Source organism: Tachyglossus aculeatus, chromosome 1 (assembly GCF_015852505.1).
Source record: "Tachyglossus aculeatus isolate mTacAcu1 chromosome 1, mTacAcu1.pri, whole genome shotgun sequence".
NCBI classification, from domain to species: domain Eukaryota; kingdom Metazoa; phylum Chordata; class Mammalia; order Monotremata; family Tachyglossidae; genus Tachyglossus; species Tachyglossus aculeatus.
The window spans coordinates 165,342,380-165,368,787 of record NC_052066.1 but is presented as its reverse complement, the minus strand read 5'-3'; the positions used below and the strand labels follow the sequence as shown (position 1 = coordinate 165,368,787).

Here is a 26,408-nt window from a genome sequence, read left to right as displayed (position 1 = left end):
GGGGTCCAGTACAAGGTGAGCTGGGGACGGGGGCGGGGGGGGATGATGCTCACGGCGCCCCTTCCGCCTCCCCTCCCCCGCCGGGCCCCATATGTATATATATACTTATAGGTGTGTATCAGTGCTTAGAACAATGCTTTGCACATAGTAAGCGCTTAACAAATACCATCATTATTATATATCTATAATTTTATAATTCTGTTTATTTTAATGGCATTGACAGCTGTCTACTTGTTTTATTTTGTTGTCTGTCTCCCCCTTCTAGACTGTGAGCCCATTGGTAGGGACCGTCTCTATCTGTTACTGAATTGTACTTTCCAAGTGCTTAGTCCAGTGCTCTGCACACAGTAAGCGCTCAATAAATATGATTGAAGAATGAATCACCCACTTGCCTCCTCGGCTGTGGTCCTTGCCCCTCGCGGCGGCCCCGGTAGGGTTGGGTTAGGGACGGTCTCTATATGTTGCTGATTTGTACTTCCCAAATGCTAAGTACAGTGCTCTGCACACAGTAAGCGCTCAATAAATACGGTTGAATGAATGAATGAACATAAAGACTCAAAGGTTGAAAAGTGAAGAAATTAGGCTTTAGGAATGAAATTTTACAGGTCAAAGTAACCACTGATTTCAACTAGCTCATTGTGGGCAGGGAATGTGCTTACCAACTCTGCTATATTGTACTCTCCCAAGTGCTTAGTACAGTGCTCTGTGCACAGTAAGTGCTCAATAAATGCCATTGATCAGTTTTTTTAAAGAATAAAATGGTTCTTTTGCACTTACATTTTTTGTTTTAAATTGGTGCAACATTTTGTATTTGGTTGTTTAAAGCCTTTCATTACTTGAAATAAGAAGTAAAGTGGGACTCATTCTATTGGTAAATCATTCAATTGACTGCAACAGAAAAGAATAGGTTCTATCTATGTATACTATCTGGGCAGGGAATACGTCTGTTATAGTGTTACATTGTACTCTCCCAAATGCTTTATACTGTGCTCTGCACACAGTAAGCACTCAATAAATATGATTGACTATCTCCTGAGCATAGGTTAAGCCTCTTAGGGGGAGACCTGAATTCTTTCAGGCTATTACACAGCCTTATTATTATTATTTTTTTTCATGTATCACTTTCAGAGACCTTTTTTTTTTAACCTAGATTATCCTGATCTTTTATATCTCAGCTCTGACAGAGTTGGGTGGTTGGGGCTGAATTGGCCCTTCTGGGCATCAGAAAAGACTCAGTGCCAGCTGGAGCCAATGTGAATGGATTTGGGTTGGAGAGGCCTTGGAATTAGAAGAGCTTCCACTTTGGAAGCTCTCACCCCATCTAAATTTTTATGCTGTGGATTTCCCAGTAGAATTGTAAGGGCATTCTGACCCTTTTGTTCTTAACCATGGACTCTCTTGTCCAGGCACTAGCTTGTAGTTAGTCTTAGTCTAGTTAGAAGGCGTTAATGATAATTGCTTCAAATCCTTATTGAAGGCATTTCTTCCTCCAAGAGGCCTTCCCAGACTAAGCCCCACTTTTCCTCGTCTCCCACTCCCTTCTGCATCGCCCTGGCTTGTTCCCTTTGCTCTCCCCGCCCTGCCTCAGCCCCAAAGCACTTATGTACATATCTGCCATTTTATTCTGCCTTCAAAGCCCTACTGAGAGCTCACCTCCTCCAGGAGGCCTTCCCAGACTGAGCCCCCTCCTTCCTTCTCTCCCTCCTCCCCCTCCCCATCCCCCCTGCCTTACCTCCTTCCCCTCCCCACAGCACCTGTATATATGTATATATGTTTGTACGTATTTATTACTCTATTTTACTTGTGCATATTTATTCTATTTATTTTATTTTGTTAATATGTTTTGTTGTCTGTCTCCCCCTTCTAGACTGTGAGCCTGCTGTTGGGTAGGGACCGTCTCTATATGTTGCCAACTTGTACTTCCCAAGCGCTTAGTACAGTGCTCTGCACGCATTAAGTGCTCAATAAATACGATTGAATGAATGAATGAATTTATTTGTATTTTTGTCTGTCTCTCCACTCTGGATTGTGAGCTCATTGTGGCCAGGGAATGTCACTGTTTATTGTTGTATTGTACTTTCGCAAGTGCTTAGCGCAGTGCTCTGCATACATTAAGCACTCAATAAATACACTTGAATGAATGAATGAATGAATGCTAAGCACTTACTATCTGCCAAGCACTAAATTAAGCATTGGAGTAGATACAAATGAGCAGAGAGGACAAAGTCCCTGACCCACAGTGTAAATAGGATGGAGAATAATATTGAATCTCTATTTTACAGATGAGTAAAATGAGACCCAAACACATTAAATGATTTGCCCACAGGCAAGTGGTAGATTTGGGGATAGAATCCAGGTCCTCTGACTCCCAAGCTAAGTCATGCATGGCTAAATCGCTCAATGGTATTTATTGAGGTCTTACTGTGTTCTGAACACAGCACACAGCATTTGGGAAAAGTACAGCACAGTAGAGTTGGTAGATGTGAGCTCTGCCCACAAGGAGCTTATAGTTTAGAGTGGGAAACAGCCATTGGAAAAAATTACAATTAGGGGGAAAAGGCAGAGTATAAGGTTGTGTAGAAGTACTTTGGGCTGATTATAAAGTGCTTAAGGAGTACAGTTCAAGTGCATAGCTGATGATGATGAAGGAAGGGCAGGGAAGGGAAATGATCTCTTGTCACCTTCCAGCTTGCCTCTTTCCTGATTGAAAGATCTTAACTTCTGCATTTACCTGATCATCTTGTTTGCCCATCTCTGCACCATCTCCATCTCCTCGTGTCTCTCTCCACTTCAATCCATACTTCATGCTGCTGCCCGGATTATCTTTGTCCAGAAACGCTCTGGGCATATTACTCCCCTCCTCAAAAATCTCCAGTGGCTACCAATCAATCTGCGCATCAGGCAGAAACTCCTCACCCTGGGCTTCAAGGCTCTCCATCACCTTGCCCCCTCCTACCTCACCTCCCTTCTCTCCTTCTACAGCCCAGCCCACACCCTCCGCTCCTCCGCCACTAATCTCCTCACCGTACCTCGTTGTCGCCTGTCCCGCCATCGACCCCCGGCCCACGTCATCCCCCGGGCCTGGAATGCCCTCCCTCTGCCCACCCACCAAGCTAGCTCTCTTCCTCCCTTCAAGGCCCTGCTGAGAGCCCATCTCCTCCAGGAGGCCTTCCCAGACTGAGCGCCTTCCTTTCTCTCCCCCTCGTCCCCCTCTCCATCCCCCCTTCTTACCTCCTTCCCTTCCCCACAGCACCTGTATATATGTATATATGTTTGTACATATTTATTACTTTATTTATTTATTTATTTATTTTACTTGTACATATCTATCCTATTTATTTTATTTTGTTAGTATGTTTGGTTTTGTTCTCTGTCTCCCCCTTTTAGACTGTGAGCCCACTGTTGGGTAGGGACTGTCTCTATATGTTGCCAATTTGTACTTCCCAAGCACTTAGTACAGTGCTCTGCACACAGTAAGCGCTCAATAAATACGATTGATAGATTGATTGATGATGATGATGATGATCTCCAGCTCTATGTCTTCCTAATGTGTAGTATTTAGAACTGCACATAGTATGCCTGATATGGATGTGTTATAATGTTAAGTGTATACCTGCAAAATTGGGCTGTTTTTTTTTTTTTTTATCCCCTTCTTGATGATGCCCAGTGTCTGAATTGTCTTTTTGGCTGCTGTCACATACTGAACCAGTGATTAAAAAAAAAACAATCAACAACAACTCAGGCATAACTTGGGGAAATAATCTGTTAACTCTGAGTCCATCATCATATAGTTCAATTTAGATTATTTTTCTTTCGGTACATTCCATATCACTGAAACTCATGTACAACTCTTCAGCCTAGTCATTTCCTCCCATTTGATATCAGACTGACAACCACTTTCCCTATCTTTGTTAAAAGGTGTTAGGCTTTGGTCAAGACAGACCTTTGAACATTCATGAGATGACCACTGCAATAGTTCAGAGGTGTGCAGTTCTCAGAAGTGTGGTCAGCTGTGACTGGCTCTGGCCAAGAGAAAAAAAACAGGTGCTGAGCAAGGTGTGAATCTCATACTTCTGGGGTTGAGTCTTGGGAGTTTGGTTCTTGCAAGACCCAAATGTTGTGCCTTGGTGACACATCTTAGAGGTTATCTTGCAATTTTGGGTGCTCTATGTTTGTGTATTGTACATGCATACACTTAGAACAGTCCATAGTGTTTAAGGCCAAGATCTCTTTTTTGTTGTGTCCCACCGTGAGAATTGGTCTGTGAGAGCAACTTTCTCAATTGCCCTTTTGTGTTCCAATTGGGTCTAGGAGGGTTTTGGGAGGGAGAGGTGCCACAGATGTTTCTTGCAGAAGATTGTGGAGCATGGATTTAGTCTGTTCCCTCACCTTCGGATGGCTTAAAGTTGAACATTTTCTATTCAGGAGTGTATTCCTATCCAGTTTCTTGGAACCCTCTGCATTAGAACTTGAACAAAAAACAAGGAATGTGCATATATGTTAGAACTGAGTTGGGTAGAAAAATGTTGTATTTTCTTTTCTTGTCCTATTCAGATGGCACTGAGCCCTCACACATGCATTATGAAGGTGATGAGAATTATTTCCGAGGTTATGAATGGTGGTTGATGAAGGAAGCAAAGAAGAGGAACCCCAATATTACACTTGTTGGTAAGTATTTGAAGTTCTGTTTCTTCCCTGAATTCTTAGAAAAGATTTTTGTCTGTCTGCCGCATTAGAATATAAGATCTTTGAGGTCAGGAAGATGCTTTTTGCTTCTGTTGTAGTCTCCCAGTTAGTATGGTGCTTTGCAGTTGGATGCTCAGGGTACCAACTCTGTTGTATTATACCCTCCTAAGCTCTTAGTACAGGGCTGTGTGCACAGTAAGCACTCATATAAATACTAACAATCGATTGAAAAGTCTTAAACAGTTGAGTCATTCTTGTTTTGTGGGCAGCCAAATAATGTTTATTAACAAGCTGACACTTTAATTGAAATTTCCAGGAGAGAAAGCACTTTTCACAGTATAGTTAAGTACAAGTTGCCATGTATTTGTGCTGGTGAAAAGTGGAGGCTATGCATTATTTTAATTCCTGGGTATTATAAATTATAACCTTATTTAGAAATGTAGTCAACATTTGATACTATTTATGATGGTCTCCTTGTGGGATTATTTCAGTTTATTAACAATGTGGGACTATATTAGACACACCCAAGAGCTGACATTGATTCACTATACTCATTGATTTTCCACTTAAATAATTGTTTAAAATGTTGAGAATCTGCTGAAAGTTAATTCTATTTATTTCATCAGGAACTCTCTACAACACATATTTACAGTGCTTTTACATTGAAGTTGATTATGAAGAAGCTAAAATGTATTCTTAAATCATTATTCTAAAATCCATGATTGCATCTTCAGTAACCTTAGTAGAAAGGTTAAATGTATTCTTTGTCTGAAGTAGCAGTTTGTCTTTACTGCTCATTTTCTTTACGGTGAACCAAAATTATGCAGCAAAAACAATTCCAAGGCAATGTTGAATAGTCAGGACTCTTTTATTAGGTCTGAATTAAAATTCAGAATTTGAATCTTTTTGCTAAACATGCTGAAAGTACTCTCCCAAGCGCATAGTACAGTGCTCTGCACATAGTAAACACTCAATGAATACCATTGATTGAAAGGCCCTCAAGGGAAGTGATTGTTTTAAGAATCATGTCAAAAAACAGTATGTCAAAAAACATGTCAAAAAACATGTCAAACATGTCAAAAAACAGTAAACAATTTTAAGACATCTTCCCATCATAGAACTGGAGGAAATTGTTGGTGGTTAACTATTCCATTACGTTATGTAGAAGTAGGTGCAAATTTATGTCCTTCCAGGGATTAACTGAGCATTGCTTTTGGTCTTCAGTTGGAACAGATGAATTGCCCACTCAGCACTTGGTGCTCTGACTTTGTCTTTCTGCAGGGTTACCCTGGGCATTTCCTGGATGGATAGGGCAGGGTGAAAACTGGCCTTATGACTTCCCGGATATTACTGCTAGCTATATTGTAGCCTGGATTCTGGGTGCTAAACAGTATCATGGTTTGGACATTGATTATGTTGGGGTTAGTAAAAATATTTTCAACACCTTTTTACCTTTAATTTTCACCCCACTGTCATTTTTCCTGTATTTCGTCGGTTAACACTTCCTGGGTTCTAGGACTTAGTGTGGGGGTGCTTTCTGGTAGTCATGTAAATTGCATTTATTATCTGATACACCCACCATTCACAAAACTTATTTTTGAAATCTGAACTTGAGATTTTCAGTGTACTTAAATTTGTGGTTAAAGGGTTTTATGATAGTTTCGTGATAGTTTTCCCTCATGCACTGTTGACACGTAGAAACACTTTTTCATCTTTATTACCAGTTCATTTTAGTCCTGGTGAAGCAGTCTTAAGTAACCTACCAGGTTTATTCAGACAATTTTTGGGAGGCATAGTGTTTCACACTTCCTAAGAGTAACTCTATGGGGAAGGGATTTAAGGAAGAAGCTTGCCCTCCTTAAGTATATTATTACATTGGAGCCAAAACTGGTCTACACTGGTCCATCCTTGCTTCTTCCCCCGTCCCTTGCACTTCCAGCTCCTCCACTCTCAGTTAAGGATTTGGCTGTTCTGTCTGACTCTGGATTCCCTCAGCTTTTCTTTGTTCTGGGCTAGAGAGCTTGCTGCAAAGTTGGCTTTCCAATATTATAACAAAGTTGGTTTTTCAGGATATTCTTAGGTAGGTCAGAGAATGTAATTCTTTCCTGAATTGGCTGTGGTTTGGAAATTTTTGATTAAAACATTTTTATATATATGACAATAATACATTTCATTTCCTTGTTTGCCTTGAATGATTTACATGAGGGAGGAAGTTGCATAAAGGTGACAATTTCTTGGGAAAGAGGAAACACTGTAACATCTGGAAGATGGCTGGGGTTTATGAGTAGTGTGGAATTTATATGAAAAAGGTCTAGTATTTTTAGGCTTAAAGTTATTCATTTTATTGTTCTCCATTTTTTTGTCTCTTAGATTTGGAATGAGCGATCCTTTGACGTCCAGTACATTAAGGTCTGTAGAATTTTTACCACAGTCATTTCTTTACTGCCAGTTGAAACACTCACTTACTGCCCCTTATTTACTGAGTCAGTTTGGCCACTATCCTCTGGAGTAGCATATACAGTTGCTTCTTCTGCTGATGTGATTCTCAGGACTATTTCAAATATCTTTTACCTCTTTCCTTGATTTTTTCATGTTTGTTTCATGGCCTTTCATATGTAACTTTGGAAAGCTTTTGAGGAATTGGATTTCTCACTTTTAAAAACTTGGATCACCAACACCATAAACAATTTAATATATTACAATCCTGAAACAAAACAACCATGTCATTGTCAGCTTTAGATTTTAAAACGTTTTGTGACAAAATAAGTATAATCAATCAATCAATCAATCGTATTTATTGAGCACTTACTGTGTGCAGAGCACTGTACTAAGTGCTTGGGAAGTACAAATTGGCAACATATAGAGACAGTCCCTACCCAACAGTGGGCTCACAGTCTAAAAGGGGAAGACAAAACCAAACATACTAACAAAAGAAAATAAATAGAATAGGTATGTACAAGTAAAATAAATAAATAAATAGAGTAATAAATATGTGCAAACATATATACGTATATGCAGGTGCTGTGGGGAAAGAAAGGAGGTAAATTAAGTTTGCTTTTGCAGCTGTGCCAAGCAATCATTATCTTCTCAGAGAAGAGGAAGTCCTGACTTAGTCAGTGACAGTAATTAGTGGCTAACTAGGAATGGGGTATTTACACATTCACCATCCTCCCTCTTAGTACCTTCTTTACTCTCAGCAGGGCATTTTCATCTTGAAAAGCAGTGATAAAGCTGAGATTTAATTGGTAGATGGAATAGAATTAGATAAATCAGATAATTTTTTTTGTCTTTGCAAAATTGCAATAAGTGCTTAGGTCTCTAAAAAGGCATAAGCCTTATATTATGGCTTTAATCCTCTGAATGGTCCACATAGTCTCAGTGAGAAATCCTCAGCAGTTACAGTGATGGGATGACACCTGGGCAAACAAGCTTAGCAGCTCAAGACTTGAATGCCTAACCTGCAAAAAAAGGAAAGAATAGGAGAAAGCTGGCAGGCAGACTGGAAATTGCTTCCTGCACAAAAGGAAATTCCATCATTCAAAACAGATAGCTGTAAGTGGTACCTCATTTCTCCTCTAGGATCTTACATCTGATATTGCTAGTTTACAGAGATGACTGGCCCTTTTCTAGGTCTTAAAGGGAAAGGTTTTATTTCCATAAATGGTGGCTAAACATTTAGACATGGAGTCCAGATAGTAGGTTATTAAAACCAAGAACTGGGAAACCAGACACATTTTTACTTTTTTAGTCAAAGTTGTTTGATCACCCTTTGCTTCATTATGTTACTGCATGTTTCTTTCTGGAATGTACACCATAAGAAGATCTGTTTGTGATCAGCCATTTCACACTTGCATAATTATTAACTCAACCTTTATGCTTATTTGGAAAATAGTGTTCTTACCTCACTGGAGATATAATTGGTTTATTACTGCAATAAATTGCCAGTTTTATACCATAATTTAGGAAACTATTTTTTGTTGCTAAGGGAGAGTTTTTACCCCTGCCTACATTGGTCTTTGTAAAACTGCAATGCCAAAGCATTTCTTGACTTCTAATTATTGTTCCTCTAAGCACTTAAGTGTTTAGTGTTTTCTAATTTATCTGCACCCCGTAGCGCATTTCTGATTACACTTTCTTTTTTAACACTGCTTACAAATAGCTTTCTTCAATGTTTGGTTCTTCACCATTTTGTGAGACTGTCAACCTATATTTTGTTTGTATTTATAGAACCTTACAAAATAGAGGATTTTTTAAAAAATGAAGGCATCATCTCATACATTGTGTCCTTTCCCCATCTACTGCACCTCTGTGACACTAGATTGCAGGAGCTAGGCAGCCAGTGTTGCAGCCAGGACTTGATAATAATAATAATAATGCTGGTATTTGTTAAGTGCTTAATATATGCAAAGCACTGTTCTAAGCGCTGGGGAGGTTACAAGGTGATCAGGTTGTCCCACGGGGGGCTTCCAGTTTTAATCCCCATTTTACAGATGAGGTAACTGAGGCACAGAGAAGTTAAGTGGCTTGCCCAAGGTCACACAGCTGACAAGTGGCAGAGCAGGTATTCGAACCTATGACCTCTGACTCCCAAGCCCGTGCTCTTTCCACTGAGCCACGCTGCCTCTCTACACTGATAGCAGTGTAGAAGAGAGAAAGATGAGAGAGAAGCTCAGGGCTTGGACTGGGGACACCAGAAATAGGAGAGGTACGAACAGGAAAAGGAGTGAACATGGTAGTTGGTGGGGAGCATGGTGGATCTTGTGGTAAACCTGAGAGCAGGCCTGGAGCAGGATTGAGGGTAGGTGCCAAGGGGAGCTGTTCAGCCTTGGGTAGGCTGGGAGCAGAGGGAAGCTCTCTGAGGTTAGGAATTGTGTCTTACTCTTTCAGTCTCTAGTACAAGTGATCTGCACACAGTAAGCACAGAGTAAATACTGTTGAGGAAATGAATGAATGAAACTGTGATGCAGTTTTGGTATGAGTGGATTTATTCCTAGAGAGGTGTAGCAGAGAGACCACAGAGTCAGCAGGTCGCGTCAAGTCAGTCACTAGGTGGGTTCAGCACATGGCCTCCGGTCCAAGCTTACTGAGCGTGGCTCTGCTTACATGTGTGGTCCCTCCTCAAATCCAACAGACAATTACTCTCCCTCCCACCCTTCAAAGCTTTATTGAAGGCACATCTACTCCAAGAGACCTTCCCTGACTAAGCCTTCTTTTCCTCTTCTCCCATTCCTTTCTTTGTCACCCTTTATTAATCCCTCCTCCCAGCCCCACAGCATTCAGATACATATCTGTAATTTATTTATTTATATTAATGTCTGTCTCCCCTTCTAGACTGTAAGCTCATCATGGGAGGGAATGTGTCTGCTTATTGTTATGTTGTACTGTCCCAAGCACTAGTACAGTGCTCTGCACACAGTGAGTGCTCAATAAATATGATTGAATGAATGAACACATCTGTTCATTTGCGTAAGCCTGCCCCAGGCTGAAACAGTCACCTCCTTTGGCCCTCTCGAAGATGCTTCCAAGGTAGTGAAACCTCATTAGTCCTCAGGCTGTCAGGTTGCATGACTTACCGCTGATGTTTGAGCAGGAAGTTGGCATCCCTCAGTCTCCAATGGTCCCCTTTCATTACTCTTAGTTCCCTAGTTCCCTCTTCAGTGGCCCATTGAGCTCCACCTCATGGCCCAGTCCACCATCTTAGAGCCATGAGGCCTGGGGCTGGTGGTGGACAGTGGGCACCCCCAAAATACCAAGGCATTGGGGAAACACAGGGCATTGGGGTCAATCCCAAGCTACGTTAGGCTGGGGGTCGGAGGAATCTCGGTATCCTGAGGTGTCAGGGTGCTCCAGGGCTGTAATTGGGAACACTTCATGGTACCTCAGTGTTAGGGTGTTTATTTGTGGGGAGGGGGCAGCGGTCCTGGGCCAGTGGAGCCAGTCAAACAGTGGAGCTGGGCCCTGGGACTAGTAAGGAGTGGCGGGGGGCAGGGGGGAGTGTACTGTGTGCTGTCACAGAGGCACTCACTGAACATCACAGATGCCCTCCAAAACAGTGGTGGTTCTGGCCATCAGAGTGTGCCTCAGGTGAAGGGGGGCAGGGGAGTGGAGAGGCTTCATCAGCTCCATGACAGTGGCAGCTTGGAGTCCCCTCTGTGTGCTGTGGGGGCCAAGCTCGGACCGTAGGGATGACGAAGTGGCTTGAATCCCTGAGCTTCCCCACAGTGTGTAGCTCAACCTAGACAACAATTAGGGGTAGGGGGGAAGGACTGCTGAGGCAGCTTGGGACCCCTTCCCCTGCCTGGGGGAGCAGAGGATCTATGTGTGGGGCTCCATGGTAGAAGCATTGCAGGGCTCACTTCTCTGCTAGGAGCCCTTGTCTGAGAGGAGGGCCAGGGGAACAGAGAGTGTTTGAACCATAGAACCAGGTGATTGAGTGCATAGCTAAGAGGTGCACTTTAATTTTTGAGGGTTTCCAAAGTGGTAATTGGTGGATCAGCTGTGTGCCAGAATGTGAGAGTATTTTATTATTTCTGGCTGCTCATCTCTTCAAGACTGGAAAGTTAAGATGCATTATCCTTTTTAACCGGAAAGGTGGGAAAAATCTTCCCTCGTCCCCAAGTCCTTATATCTTTGACTGCCCCTTATTTTTACAGCTTGGATTCAGGCACTTAAACTGTTGTCAAGTTTCTAAGCCCCAATTCAGTGTAGGTGCACCCCAAGTTATCAGTTAATTATATTTATTGAGCACTTACTATTTGCAGTGCACTGTACTAAACACTTGGGAGAGTACAATATAGCAGAGTTGGTAGACACTTGCCCTGTCCACAGTGAGCTTACAGTATATAGAGGGAGATACAGATATTAATATAAATAAATTACAGATATGTACATATGTGCTGTAAGGCTGAGGGAGGGGCAAGTAAAGGCTATAGATCCAAATGTAAAGGTGACTCAGAAGGGATTGGGAGAAGAGGAAATGAGAGCTTAGTTGGGGAAGGCCTATTGGAGGAGGTGTGCCTTCAATATGGCTTTGAAAGTAGGGAGAGTAATTGTCTAAGATATGAAAAGGGAGGGCCCTGTTCCAGGCCGAAGGCAGTTGGCCGTGATATGGATGAGATCAAACTACTTTGAATAAGTTTGCAACAGAGGAGTCAAGTGTGTGGGCTGGGTTGTGGGTAGGAGTTTACGTTTGATAACGGAGGTGGGTGGGCAACCACTGGAAGTTCTTGAGGATTGGGTAAACACGGACTTAATATTTTTGTAGAAAAATGACTGGGGCAGCAAAGTGAAGTATGGACTAGAGTAAAGAGAGATAGGAGGCAGTGAGGCCAGCAAGGAGGCTTATGCAGGGCTCAGGGCAGGGTAGGATAAGTGCTTGGATTAACATGGTAGCAGTCTGGATGGAGAGGAAAGGGCAGGTCGTAGCAATGTTGTGAAGGTTGTACTGAGAGGATTTGGTCACAGAATGAATACGTGGATTGAATGAGAGATGAGTTGAGGATGATGCAAGGCTGTGGGCTTGTGAGATAATGGGAATGTTAGGTGGAAGGCAGGATTTAGGTGGGAAGATGAGGTTCCATTTTGGATATTTTGAGTGTGGCTTATGACATAATATGTCTGCCCCAGGACCATGCCCTGCACTGCTTGTTTACTTAATACAGTGCTTTGCACACAGTAAGTGCTCAATAAATACAGTTGAATGAATTGAATGAATACATCTACTCAGCCCCATGGTTATCATCATCATCATCAATCGTATTTATTGAGCGCTTACTATGTGCAGAGCACTGTACTAAGCGCTTGGGAAGTACAAATTGGCAACATATAGAGACAGTCCCTACCCAACAGTGGGTTCACAGTCTAAAAGGGGGAGACAGAGAACAAAACCAAACATACTAACAAAATAAAATAAATAGGATAGATATGTACAAGTAAAATAAATAAATAGAGTAATAAATATGTACAAACATATTTACATATATACAGGTGCTGTGGGGAAAGGAAGGAGGTAAGATGGGGGGATGGAGAGGGGGACGAGGGGGAGAGGAAGGAAGGGGCTCAGTCTGGGAAGGCCTCCTGGAGGAGGTGAGCTCTCAGCAGGGCCTGGAAGGGAGGAAGAGAGCTAGCTTGGCGGGTGGGCAGAGGGAGGGCATTCCAGGCCCGGGGGATGACGTGGGCCGGGGGTCGATGGCGGGACAGGCGAGAACGAGGTACGGTGAGGAGATTAGCGGCGGAGGAGTGGAGGGTGCGGGCTGGGCTGTAGAAGGAGAGAAGGGAGGTGAGGTAGGAGGGGGTGAGGTGATGGAGAGCCTTGAAGCCCAGGGTGAGGAGTTTCTGCCTGATGCGCAGATTGATTGGTAGCCACTGGAGATTTTTGAGGAGGGGAGTAATATGCCCAGAGCGTTTCTGGACAAAGATAATCCGGGCAGCAGCATGAAGTATGGATTGAAGTGGAGAGAGACACGAGGATGGGGGATCAGAGAGAAGGCTGGTGCAGTAGTCCAGACGGGATAGGATGAGAGCTTGAATGAGCAGGGTAGCAGTTTGGATGGAGAGGAAAGGGCGGATCTTGGCAATGTTGCGGAGCTGAGACCGGCAGGTTTTGGTGACGGCTTGGATGTGAGGGGTGAATGAGAGAGCGTAGTCGAGGATGACACCAAGGTTGCGGGCTTGTGAGACAGGAAGGATGGTAGTGCCATCAACAGAGATGGGAAAGTCGGGGAGAGGACAAGGTTTGGGAGGGAAGACAAGGAGTTCAGCCTTCGACATGTTGAGCTTTAGGTGGCGGGCAGACATCCAGATGGAGATGTCCTGAAGGCAGGAGGAGATGCGAGCCTGGAGAGAGGGGGAGAGAGCAGGGGCAGAGATGTAGATCTGGGTGTCATCAGCGTAGAGATGATAGTTGAAGCCGTGGGAGCGAATGAGGTCACCAAGGAAGTGCGTGTAGATGGAGAACAGAAGGGTTGCGTCTAGTAGCCGAAGGAAGGTCAGTTCTTTCCTGCTCCCTCTCCTCGCTCAGTCTTTCTTGTCCTTCATCCCTGCCTCACCCAGGTGGCCCTGGTTCTTTCCACCGCTCCCCTATGCTCCAGCATTTTTTTCTTTGTTTTAACTTGAATCATAGTTATAGCTATTACTGTGGGTTTTGCTACCTTACCCTGGCCAAAGCCTTTGCGATGGGGAAGAGAATGGGCCAGGGAGAGATGAGGGGAGAGGACTATTTCCCACTTGCCTTCCCTGTTTCAAATCCCTTCCTAGTCTATCCTCGTTCCTATTCCTGGCCTTTTGGCTAAATGCAAGGAGAGGGAGAGGTCATTGCCTTTGCTTGTGCCAACAGCTATAGCTTTGATTTAAGTTTAAGAAAAATAAAACATTAAAGAATTGGGTAGAGAAGCTGGAAAGACCAGGGGAAAATAGGGTGAGTTGGGGTGTAGTCATGGGGTGATGGGGAAGCAGGGCAAGGGAAGGAGAGGGGTTTACAGTGTAATATGTACTTGTAGGGCTCAGCTAGAAAGAATTGTAATTAATTCCATGAAACAGTATGGAGAAATATCCCATGATAGACAAAATAAACCACATTTTCAAGGAATGTTCCCCAATTGTATTGTAGGCTTATTTGTAAGAGTTTCTAGGCATACGGTAAAGGTATAGGTGGTGTACATGGTAAATGTAACACTGTATGCTGTGAGATTTAGTGAGATTTAAATTGGGCATTTGAATCTGAAACGTTTTGCTCAAGTATTTTTTAATGAGTCCTGCTAGGTAAGGTCTCTTTTTTAAAGGATGTTCCTGATTATACCAAATCTGCTGTTGAAACTATTGTTAATTGAGTTTGTCAGTACAAGTTTTTTGCATTAAGTGTAACAGCTGTTACCAAGGTTCTGTGTCATACTTTGGACAAAGTGGGTTTTAAGGACTTTGGTAACATCGCTGCAGATGGAAATTGGGAGATATCAAGTGCAGTGCTAGTTGATCTGTGTCTTAAACATACTGTTCAGATACTGGGGTAAGTCCTGGAACAAGGCATGATGGTGTTTCAAAGGGCGTAGTTTCCTTATTCTGAATCTGCATTTGAGAATAAACCACTATTTCCTCATCACACCAGCCGTTTTCTTTTGTGGTGTATAGTGTCTTTATAGTTGCACCAACCCTTTGAATGGAAGCTGCTCTCCTTTTCTTGGACTTCCTCTTTACCCTACAGTTTCCACCGTACGCACAGTTGTTGATCTGTTGTTCTTTGAGTGCTTTGCATAACATAATTTGCTTCACACACCTTTTATTTAGGCAAAAAATGTTGCCGTAAATCTCACCAATACGACTTTGTAATAGAATTAAAGAAGTCTGTGCTCTTTGGTTGGGTTTGTAATCCAAGAAACCGTCTTAATGATCTGGATTGCTCGGAATATATTAACTCTCAATGATCCAGTTTAACATCATTTGAGGAGTCCTGTGCAAGTTAGACTTTGCGATGTATGCACATTTTCCTTTATCTGCTTCATATTGACATAGTAATGAACTTATCTGTATACTTTTTACCTGGTTAAAAAGCCAGCTGGTTATAAAACTAATATGGAAAGTTCTGGCCCTTCACTAGGATAGGGCAATTTATAAAAAAAAAATCTCCTGAGTATACCTTATTATTTCTTTCTGCTAAGAAGAAAACAGTTGCCGTTGAAAGGATCTTTTTCTTTCTTTTTTAAAAATTCAGCATTGGGGCCTTATCAAAAGGTGGCTTAGATGGGGTTAGTCCAGTACATTAAGCAGCCAGCACCTGCAGTAAGATCAGGACCAGCCCTCCCTAAAACCAGCACTTGGAGAACACTTATTTAGGGTTTGTTTTTCATAGGTGTTAAAAAAAAAAAAGAAATATTTGTGACTTTTTTTGCATTTTATGGTACTCAGTTCCAGATCTTGCACCTCTTTACTTTTTAAGTTAATGTTCTAGAAACAAAGATTTTTAAAAGTATATCATGTTTTGGAATATAGAAAGTATAGTTAATGTTCTAGGTACAAAGGTTTTTAGAAGTATATCATGTTTGGGAATATAGAAAAGTAAAAGGATCCATGAATATCCGGTATGCTTCTTGTCTGGATTTCTGTGAAATGTCTCCTTATCAACAATGGATCAAGAGGCATTAGATCAGTATGTGGAAGATGTGTTGATCATTTAATCAAGCTATGGTATTGAGTTCTTACTGTGTGCAGAGCACTGGTCTAATCCTTTAACCTCAGGGAGTTTACAGTCATTCAATCAGTACTATCCTTTTTACTCAGATAGTAGCTTTTACCGCCTAATTTCACCCCGTCTCTCAAGCCCCCAGTTTTGAGGAAGGAATGAAAGATTATTTTTTTTTGTCTTTTAGCAATGTAAGTGGTGTGAGCTGGATAAGGAAGAATGGTAGTGTCAGGAAAGAGATATAGACTCCAATCACATAGTTTTGTTTTTAGAAATTTCCTACTTGGGTAGGAAGAGAAGAAGGGGGTTGGGAAAAGGTTACATTAATTCTTTGAGTCCCTGTTGTATGCAGCACTTGGGAAAGTGCAATAGAAGTAGAAGATGCAGTCCCAAATACCCTCTTACCTTTTCCTTCTCTCCTTTCTTCCTTTTTTTTTCTTCTCCCCTATTTGCTAGACTTAATTCTCCACTTAGTAATCCTTCCTCTGTTTGGGGTTGCAAAAAAGCTGGCCCTTATTATGAGTAGGTATTTATGTGCATCAACTGTGTGCAGAGCAGAGTTTGGAACAGTACATAGAGGTAAAAGACACAATTTCTGCCCTCAAGGATCTTAACAATTTAACAGTAGCACTGCCATCCCACTCTCAGGGTCCTACCTGGAGAGTTTCCAGTACTTTACCAGTCTCAACTACGGGAGGGAGAGTCAAGCAGAGACATACCCTTTCTGTTCCTAGCTTAGCCAGTGGCTTGCAAGTGGAAGACAAACTGCTACAAGTCAAAACTCACCTGTCCTGGGCAGCAGCTATGGGAGACAGTCGAGGGCAGAAAGAGGCAATGTTAAACCATGTTTGTATTTTTACCAAGAAAATTCTATGGTTACACTTCTAGAACGATTGTAGATGGAGGTGGGGCGTTCTGGAAGAGATATGCCCATGGCATCGCTATGGGTAGGAGACACCAGCAAAGGAAAAGACAACACTGCCAAAATATATTACTAGAAAAACCTTAGGAGGCACATCTTTAATCATGGGTCAGATATCAAAAAAAGCAAACTTTATATTCCCCCACTCCCCCCCTCCCCCCAAGCATCTTTCAGTTCACTTTTGCAGGGAACTATAGGGTTGGATTGGCCAGTGTTTTGATTCATTATGATAATTCTTACATTTGCATGTTCTTAGACAGGGCAAGTAGTGATAAGGCTGATTTCATCACTTTTTCTTACTGTTTATCTCTCTAATGGAAGGTAGATAAGTGAAATATTTTTGTTCAGGAAAATTCAGTAAATTGTCCTTTTTTGAAAGTTTTTTCCCTTGTTTTAGACATAACTATTTTCTTCTCCCAAAGGACAGCATACAATTAAAAAAAACTACCTCTGAACACAAAATTAAATTTTCATTGTTAGCCAGGGTTTTGAAATCCTTATTTGTGTCCTTGGAGTCTGTGGGTTTTTTTCTATACATACATGATCCTCACCCAATAATCCTATGTTTTCCAGCAAGTGAAATATGTTGTTATAACTTCCGGAAACTCTAAAGCAGATCCCAAACTCTGCGTTTAGTAAGGTGGAACTTTCTTAGGACATATCCCCAATTTTGAGCCATTTATAGTTCAATAATTATGTGGAATAATTGTACCTACAAAGAACATCAGCTTCTGGATTGTTCAGCTACAAATAAATCTCAGATGACATTTGGAGAAGAGTTACTTCATTTCTATAATGACCAAATATTTGGAATTTGTTGATGACCAAATATTCAGGCATCAGGTCATTGCCAGAATGCTTCTTTGTGGGTAAGAATCTAAATCTGCTTCTGATCTGTTTTTTTTTTTTTTTTGGAAAGGTCTAGATCTTTTGCAAGAATATATGCTGTTATAAAGTAAATAAGCTCCTGAATCTGGAGGCTTTTGCCTGACTTTACTAGTAGTCAGGTTGCTTCATTTAACTTTTTTTAAGTCACCACATTAGTTTAATCTTTTTATACAATTTTAAGGGCATAAACCAAATCTTTTCCCAAAATGTATTTATTCATTCATTCATTCACTCAGTCATTCAGTTGAGCACTTACTGTATGCAGAGCACTGTACTAAGCATTTGGGAAAGTACAGTGCAACAATAAACAGACACATTCCCTGTCCGTTATGTAGCTACTCGTTGAGTAGTTCTATTTAAGAATTACTTTAAGTGTTTGGACATGGAGGACATGAATGGAATCCCAAAATTCTGAGGCTGTTACCATAATTGAAAGAATTATTACCTTAATTAAGAGGCAGGGAGCTCTTTAATGAAAGCCCACTGAACATGCTGAAGAATAAACTGAGTAAATGTGCCAGGGTATTCTGTGGTTACTTGGGTTAAATAAGTATCAATTCAGTTTCAGAAATGAGCTACTGCTCACAGTTTTAGACAGTACAACTCCCAGATATAGCATCCAAAATACGAAGTTTTGAAAGATTCAAATGGATAGTTATAAAATAGTCAAAATTTCCATGGAAAATTGTATAAATCCACAATTTTTTTAATGGTGTTTGTTGAGTGCTTAGTATGTGCCAGGCATTGTACTAAACACTGGGGTACAAGCTTATCAGGTTGGATCCACAGTCCATGTCCAAGATGGGGCTCACAGTCTTCATCCCCATTTTTTGGATGCAGTAACTGAGGCACAGAGAAGTTAAGTGACTTGTCCAAGGTCACACAGCTGACAAGTGGCAGAGCCGGGATTAAAACCCAGGTCCTGTGGCTCCCAGGCCCGTGCTCTATCCCCTAAGCCATGCTACTTCTGTCATACTATTTCTGCTACTTAGAAGCAGTGTGGCTCAGTGAAAGAGCATGGGCTTGGGAGCCAGAGGTCATGGGTTCTAATCCTGGTTCCACCACATGTCTGCTGTGTGACCTTGGGCAAGTCACTTAACTTCTCTGAGCCTCAGTTCCCTCATCTGTAAAATAGGGTTTAGGACTGTGAGCCCCTTGTGGGACAATCTGATCACCTTGTATCCCCGCAGTGCTTAGAACAGTGCTTTACACATAGTAAGCTCTTAACAAATGGCATAATTGTTGTTATTATTATTATTATTATTATTATATGTCTGTGCACCTGCCCTCCTCCCACCCACACATATGCTGTCAGATGCTTGAACATATATCCACTTTTTGGTGCTCTTGTAAGGCATTGGCAATGGGGCAGCAGGCCTCTGTACCCTCTGCCCTGTCTGTAAGGCATAGTCTCTGTTCTAAGGCCCAGACTCCTATCCAAATAGCCAGGTAGGCCTGGGAGCTTGAGCTCCCTGCATTTAAAGAACCTGCACAACTCTGATGTTGGATCTGACCACTCCAGCACCACATTCCTTACCATACCCTGTCCTGCCCTTAGGACACCTTTCCAGTCTTCCAGTTTTTAAGTTCTCAGGTGACTATATCAAGTCTTCATTGTGGAAATGTTTCAATGCCAGTGTGTTGTCATGTGTTCTCAAGGAGTGATTCACTTTGTGTGCTTTGGGAGTATTGTAGTGTTGAAATTTCAGTTAGCAAAGCTCTCATTTCAGCTTTTATCATTTATTGAGATCTGTAGCTGGATGAGCAGCAGATAGGATCTTCTATGTATACTCATTCACCATGTTTAACAAATACCAACAGTATTATTATTACTTAGTTATTCCTCACAACACCCCTTCGAGGTAGGGTTTAAGTATTATTACCCCCAATTTACAGCTGGGGAAACAGGTACGGGGAGGTTAAGTGACTTGCCCAAGGCCACACAGGGAACACGTGTCAGAGCCGGGATTGAAATCCGGAGCTCTCTTCCCCGCTCTTCAAAGCCCTACTGAGAGCTCACCTCCAGGAGGCCTTCCCAGATTGAGCCCCCCGATCCTCCTCCCCTCCCCATCGCCCCTACTCCCTTCCTCTGCTCTACCTCCTTCTCCACCCCACAGCACTTGTTTATATTTGTACATATTTTATTAATGATGTGTATGTATATAGAATTCTATTTATCTATTTTGATGTTATTGATGTTATTGTTTTGTATTGTTGTCTGTCTCCCCCTTCTAGACTGTGAGCCTGTTGTTGGGTAGGGATTGTTTCTATCTGTTGCCGAATTGTACTTTCCAAGCTCTTAGTACAGTGCTTTGCATGCAGTATGTGCTCAATAAATACGATTGAATGAATTAATGTTTCCAACCTTCACCACCTTCACATTCTCCTCTCCCCACCCCTCCTCCCTGCTGCTTTTTCTGACAGTGGTGAAAGACTTGTGGCCACTGATGAAACAGGATGTCTTAGTTTTTCCCCCTTTAGTGAAGTAAAAAGTAATTTTGGCCTTGAGGTATTTTTTAACACCTCAGGGCAATGCTTTCCCTTTGAATAATCTTTTTTAGGTTTACATGCATTTGCAGCGGTAAGTTAATTCTGTATGAGCTATGTTTTCCTTACCTTGAAACAAATGTCTATGAAGTTGTAAGTCATCTCCAATGCATATTTTATCATTTATGTAAAAATGCTCTATAATCATTTTAAATTGTTTAAAAACTTGTTTTCTATTTCTTTTTATTTTATTGTTTGTGTGTTTGTGTGTCACTCTTTATTTCCAAAGCTGCTAAGAAGCATTCTGGATAAGCAAGATCTGGAGCGAGTGAGGATCATAGCCAGTGATAACCTGTGGCAGCCGATTTCATATTTTCTACTGCTTGACTCTGATCTCCATGGAGTAGTGGATGTTATAGGGTAGGAAATGCTTTTATTTTAAAGCTCTATTCTCTTTCTACCACTTGTTCAGCAAAGGTATGGTTCCAACCTAATTTTCTCTTCCTCCACTGGATTGTAGCAACAGAAAAACAGATATCTGTTTTTTTAAATGTGGCTTAGTCTTCTTTTTGGTAAGACAGCTGCACCAGACTGCCTGATATGTTCATGTTTGTTTTTATCTTTTGTGTGATCCTGTACTACATAGGCAAGTTTATTGGTTTTCATGTGAGCCATCATTTTTAGAGGTTTTGCTGTTGATAGAATGATGCCTAGGACTTTTGAGGTGTCATTCATTACCTTGCTAGTAGTACCTAAGTTTTGAATCTAAGAGATTCATTATTTGACTTTTAAGGCTCATTAAGTGAAGACCATCAGTGAAATTACCTTTAACTCTGTATTCCCAGTTTTCATTTCTTCCTGGTTTCCTAATTCTACTGCTTGTCATTCCTGATTGAGATTTTCCCTGCCTTCAGTTCCCTGATCCTAGCTCAGATCTCTTCATCTCAGTGTGATTACTGGTTTCCAGATGATCTGTTCTGAGTTTCTCTGAACATTATAGTTCTTTTAGGTGTAGAGGAATGTTAGAAATTAAGCAGTAGAGTATACATCTCTTAATAATTGTGGCATTTGTTAAACGCTGATTATCTGCCAAGCACTCTACCAAGTGCTGGGGTAGATAGAAGATAATCAGGTCCCAAATGGGGCTCACAGTCTAAGTAGCAGAGAGAACAGGTATTGAATCCCCATTTTGCAGATGAGGTAACTGAGAGAAGTTAAGTGGCTTACCCTAGGTCACATAGCGGGCAAGTGGCAGATCATGGGACTAGAACTCAGGGCCGCTGACTCCTAGGCCCATGGTCTATCCACTAGGCCCCCACTGCTTCTCCACTAGGCCATGCTGCTATATAGAGGCATGCCTTATCCTTCAGTCATGTCTTTGATACTAAAGGTGGGTTGCATCATTCAGAATCTGTATGTGGTAAGTAAGGAAACATGAGCCACATGAAGCGTAATTTGTGTTTCTCATTATACAGTATGATAATCATGGGGCTGGAATTACAAATCAAGATTCCTAATTCCCATTTTGCTTTTATTATATTTTATGTCATGTATCTTTATAAAAAAATCTTAGATTTTAACCTTAAAAGGATGGGAGTGTAATATTTAAGATTCTAATAATTCTAAGCTACAGTTCATGTTTACCTACCTCACTATTTCAGCTCCCATTAAAATGTGAGAAAAATTAGGCTAGATGGCTTTCCTTTTGGGTGAAAGTTATCTCTCTGCCAGCAGTTTATCTGTGTACTTAAAGTTTTTACTGAATTAAACTGTCTCTTTTGCCTGTTAATGTTCTAAAGTGGGGCATTGATCGAGAAGCAGGAAGTCTGGCTTCTGTCCTCACGTGACTCCTCTGTTGCCTTCTGACTCTTGTTTCTGAATCCTGTCAACAGAGAATTGTCACCTACTTTCTAGATGTTGAGAAGCAGCAAGGCCTAGTGGGGCTTGAGAGTTAGAAGGACCTGGTTCTAATCCTGACTTCCCCGCTTGTCTGCTGTGTGACCCTGGGCAAGTTACATAACTTCTCTGTGCCTCATCTGTAAAATGGGGATTAAGACGGTGAGCCCAATGTGGGGCATGAACTGTGTCTAACCTGATTAACTTGTATCTACCCCAATGCCTAGTCAGTGCCTGGCACATAGTAAGCACTTAACGAGTACCATTAAAATAATTCCCCAAAATTCGTCATCTTCATTTATTAGTACTAGTATTAGGCTTTACAAGAGCAAGGCACACCACTAGATCGAATCAAATGTGTGAAGAAACACTTGAAATTCCCTAAACAAAGGGATTAGAAATAAGGTATTTCTGTTGTGGAATATTTATTTCTTGTAATGCTGATAGGATAATTTTGCATATAAATTCTCTTCTTTTTCCAGAGAGACAGCCAACCATGATATTATTTAAAATAGTGATTTTTTTCAATGCAGTGGAAAAAAAGGACATTTATCAAATATTGCATATGCTTCGTACAGCATTTTGCACCTACTCTGCATATATGAGTTGATATTGGGCTGGGTGTTGCTCTGTAGGCCAGCCTCTCAAATATTTCCCCAGGTCACATTGGCTAAGCATTAGTAAAGCTTTTACATTGCGCTCATGTAGAATCTCCAGCATGTACAGTTGAATGGAATGTGAAACAGAGAGAACGACAGAAGTGTCAACAATGTAGAAGTCAGTGATTCATTTCTAATCCCAAACTCAAATATGACTTTGGCTGCCCACTTCCAGACTTGACCTGGCTCCACCTATGCCTACAGACTCACCTGATCTAAGCCTCTCTTGACCCAAGCAACCATGTAGGAGATGGAGTGTGGGTGGAAGGAATAATGTGTTGATAGCACCAGGAGGTCGACTTTATGGAGAGACCTTCCTTTATTATTTATGGAGTGACCTTCTTTTTTTCCCCAATACCCTATATTGTCTGTATTATCTGTATCCTTGAATCTGTAATAATAATACTAATAATGATATTTGTTAAGTGCTTACTATGTGCCAGGCACTGAACTAAGTGCTGGGGTAGATACAAGGTAATTGGGTTGGACACAGTCCCTGTCCCACACAGGGCTCACAGTCTTAATCCCCATTTTTCAGATGAAATAGCTGAGGCACAGAGAAGTTAAGTGGCTTTCCTAAGCAGACAAATGGCAAAGCCGGGATTAGAACCCAGGTGCTTGGGCATTTGGTATTCACCCCACCTTCAGCCTTACAGCACTTGTGTGCGTATCTATAAATTATTTATATTAATTTGATATTAATGTAGACATTAATTTAGATATTAGTCCATCTGTCTCCCCTGCTAGATTTAAAGCTTATTGTGGGCAGGGACCATTTCTACCAACTCTTTCGTATTGTACTTTTCCAAGCGCACAGTAAGCAGTCATGCAGTACCATCAAATTGATGGAGAAGGCAGTGCATACCTACTACCATCTGTTCTCCAACCTTCATTTTTTCCTAATCATTTCTATGAAACCTTTTCTGGAAGAAGGGAACTAGAGTATTTTGTAAGGGGAGGTTTGATCCCACACCCTGTCTTAACGCATCAGCTTGCGATTTTTAGTAATGTGCACCTGTCTTTGGAAGACAAATTAATTCAGTGCCATTTTTGCAGGGCACATTCAGGAAACGCTAGATAAAGGTATCAGGCTACTATAACAAGGTGTAGCTGGCCTGGAACACATTGTTTTTTAATACATTTGCATATAATTGACAGTTTACAACTTTTTTTCCTTTTAGTAAATTCTTCATCCATATCCAAGCCTTGGGGGAAGAATTTTTTTTTTTAATGGGTACAGAAAGAAAGAGTAAGCTTTAGATTCAAAGGTAGTTTAGTTTTTTGGTGAAGCATGTTTTCTTGTCCTTGGGGCCAAGCAGAGTGAAATTTCCAATGGTAGTAATAATAGTTATGGTGTTTAAATGCATACTATTTGCGAAACACTGTACTAAGTGCTGGGGTAGGTACAAGGTATTCAGGTCTAGCACAGTTCCTGTCCCAACCAGGGTTCTCATTCTAAGTATGAGAGAGAAAAGGTATTGATTGAATCCTGATTTACAGATGAGGAAACTGGGGCACAGAATGCTAGTTTATTGGGGGTATTTGTTTCTTACTGACTCTGCTAGTGGTGATCTAACAAAGCACAAAGTAAGTCATTACTGTAAAAAATGGTCTATCATTATTACGGTTCTCTTTCAAGAGGAGTATAGACCTTAAAATGAGAATTTGTTTCTTGTTTAGCAGAAGGATTAATTATTATTCTGCTTTTTTTAATGGTATTAAGTGATTACTATGTGCCAGCACTGTACTAAGCATTGGGTTAGGTACAAACTAATTAGGTTGGTCACTGTCCATGTCCCACATGGGGCTCACAGTCTTAATCCCGATTTTACAGATGAGGTAAATGAGGCACAGAGAACTTTAGTGACTTGCCCAAGGTCACACAACAGAGAAGTGGCGGAGCCAGAATTGGAACCCAGGTCCTTCTGACTCCCAGGTCCATGTTCTATTCACTAGATCACACTGCTTTTTATAGTTCATTAATAAACAACAAATGGCTGGAGTTCCCCGATATGACACTTTACAAGGACTTTGTAATTCTTGCTTTGGAAAACCCCCTTCACACTGTGTGTAAAATTAGCCTTTTTCTGCGTACATATTGTGTTCCTCAGAAAATTCAAATTAAAACAAATTCTGCCTCTGCACGCTAAGCTATCTAAGGATTCATTTGTATATGGATCAAATCTTGAAAATATAGAACCTGTTAATTTCAGAAATAGACTCTTAGAATAGATAGAAAAAGAAATCCCAAAATTGAGGTGGAGATGTTGACTCATGAATGCAGTTAAATGTCAGATTTTTCTCATGTTTAAAGGTGAGCTTGAGAGCTGCTGAGTGTGGGTTTGTGGCCAAGTGAACTGCCTCAGTTTCCTTGGTCGAACATAAATAAATGTGAACTTTAAGCTGTATATGACAAGGGCCTTTGAGCTACAGATAAGAATCAGCTTTGCAGAAGGTGGTAGTGTGGGTAGGTTCTTAAGAGATAAATGATGTGTTCTGTCATTTATATTGGTCACTGTTATGAGTTACTGCACCATTGGTTTACCAGTTCATAAATTCCATTAAGTCACTGTTAAAGCTATGAAATAAATGGCTTGAGGAGGTACCAGTGGGGAAGTGTTTCTCTACTTCTTTGGTTAGGTGCCAAAACAGAAGTACTGAATATGGCTATCTTTCACTTTTACAGCTTGCAAGGAACCTTTAACTAATCAGACCTCTGAGGTTGGATAGTGCTAGAAACATTGTAACAGAGGAAGATAATGAGGCACAGAGTGGTGATCTGACCCAGGTCGTAAGTTGTGCCGCAGCTCAGGATAGCATCTAGATTTTCCATTTTGTCCACTCAAATGGTGTTGCATATTCTGAATAGAGGGTAACATTGATAGAGATTAAAAGGACACATTATCATTTGATATCCAGTGGTTAGTAAATCAGTCATTGGTTTAGTCCTACAACCCCGGGTTGGAATCCCCCAACATTAAGTAACCAAATTTTATGTCTTGACCTAAATCCTTGGTTTCTCTCTATAGAGAAGTTAATAATGATAACTTATGGGGGCAGAAAGATGTTAGTGAGATGTATAGATTTGAAATATATCTTAAAAGGGAATGTCTCCGACAAATAACAATTTGAAGTAGATGTATTAAAAAACAGAATACATGGTTACTCATAAATGGAAACCATAGCCTAATTTATTGGCTAGATCTGTGCATGTAACTTTCTGGATTTTCTAATTTTGTGAACTATCAATTTTTTTTAAGACCATCTAGTGCAGATCCACCTACTAGAGCATTGGAACTCAAAGGAAGGGTGTGGGCGGCAAGTCACTTAGTTACCATAAATTAGGCTGAAATAGAAAATTTATTTTTTGGGCCTGAGATGTCTAATTTGTGTTAAAATGTTAATAACTTCATGCCGTATTATTTATGCTTTCTATTCCTCTGAACTTTGACTTCTTACAACTTGCACCCACTCTTCTTCGACCATTTTCATTGACCTAGTCAAGACTGTGGGTATGACCATACAAGCCTGTTTTTCTATTCTGAAGCATAGTTTATGTGGGCAGATTCAACAGGAAATGTGAAATGCCACTAATTTTTTTTTAATTTTCAGGGTAATGCACAATAAATGCATTTGCGTATATGCAGTGAGAGAGGATGGACATCACTGAGTAGGCAGGAATCATTTCCCACCCATT

General features: G+C 41.1%; 1 protein-coding gene across 2 annotated transcripts in view; it reads left to right on the top strand.

The window, feature by feature from the left end:
• GALC (galactosylceramidase) overlaps positions 1-26,408 on the top strand; it is a 56,798-nt gene that overhangs the window by 6,375 nt on the left and 24,015 nt on the right. The window contains exons 1-5 of one of the 2 annotated variants that reach the window (XM_038746239.1): positions 3,800-4,056; positions 4,555-4,668; positions 5,968-6,107; positions 7,057-7,095; positions 20,446-20,576. In XM_038746239.1, coding sequence (XP_038602167.1) covers positions 4,575-4,668; positions 5,968-6,107; positions 7,057-7,095; positions 20,446-20,576 — 404 coding nt within the window. In that variant the 5' untranslated portion in view covers positions 3,800-4,056; positions 4,555-4,574. Of the gene's footprint in view, positions 1-3,799; positions 4,057-4,554; positions 4,669-5,967; positions 6,108-7,056; positions 7,096-20,445; positions 20,577-26,408 lie in introns of those variants that run through there. The other variant, XM_038746233.1, reaches the window with a different exon arrangement.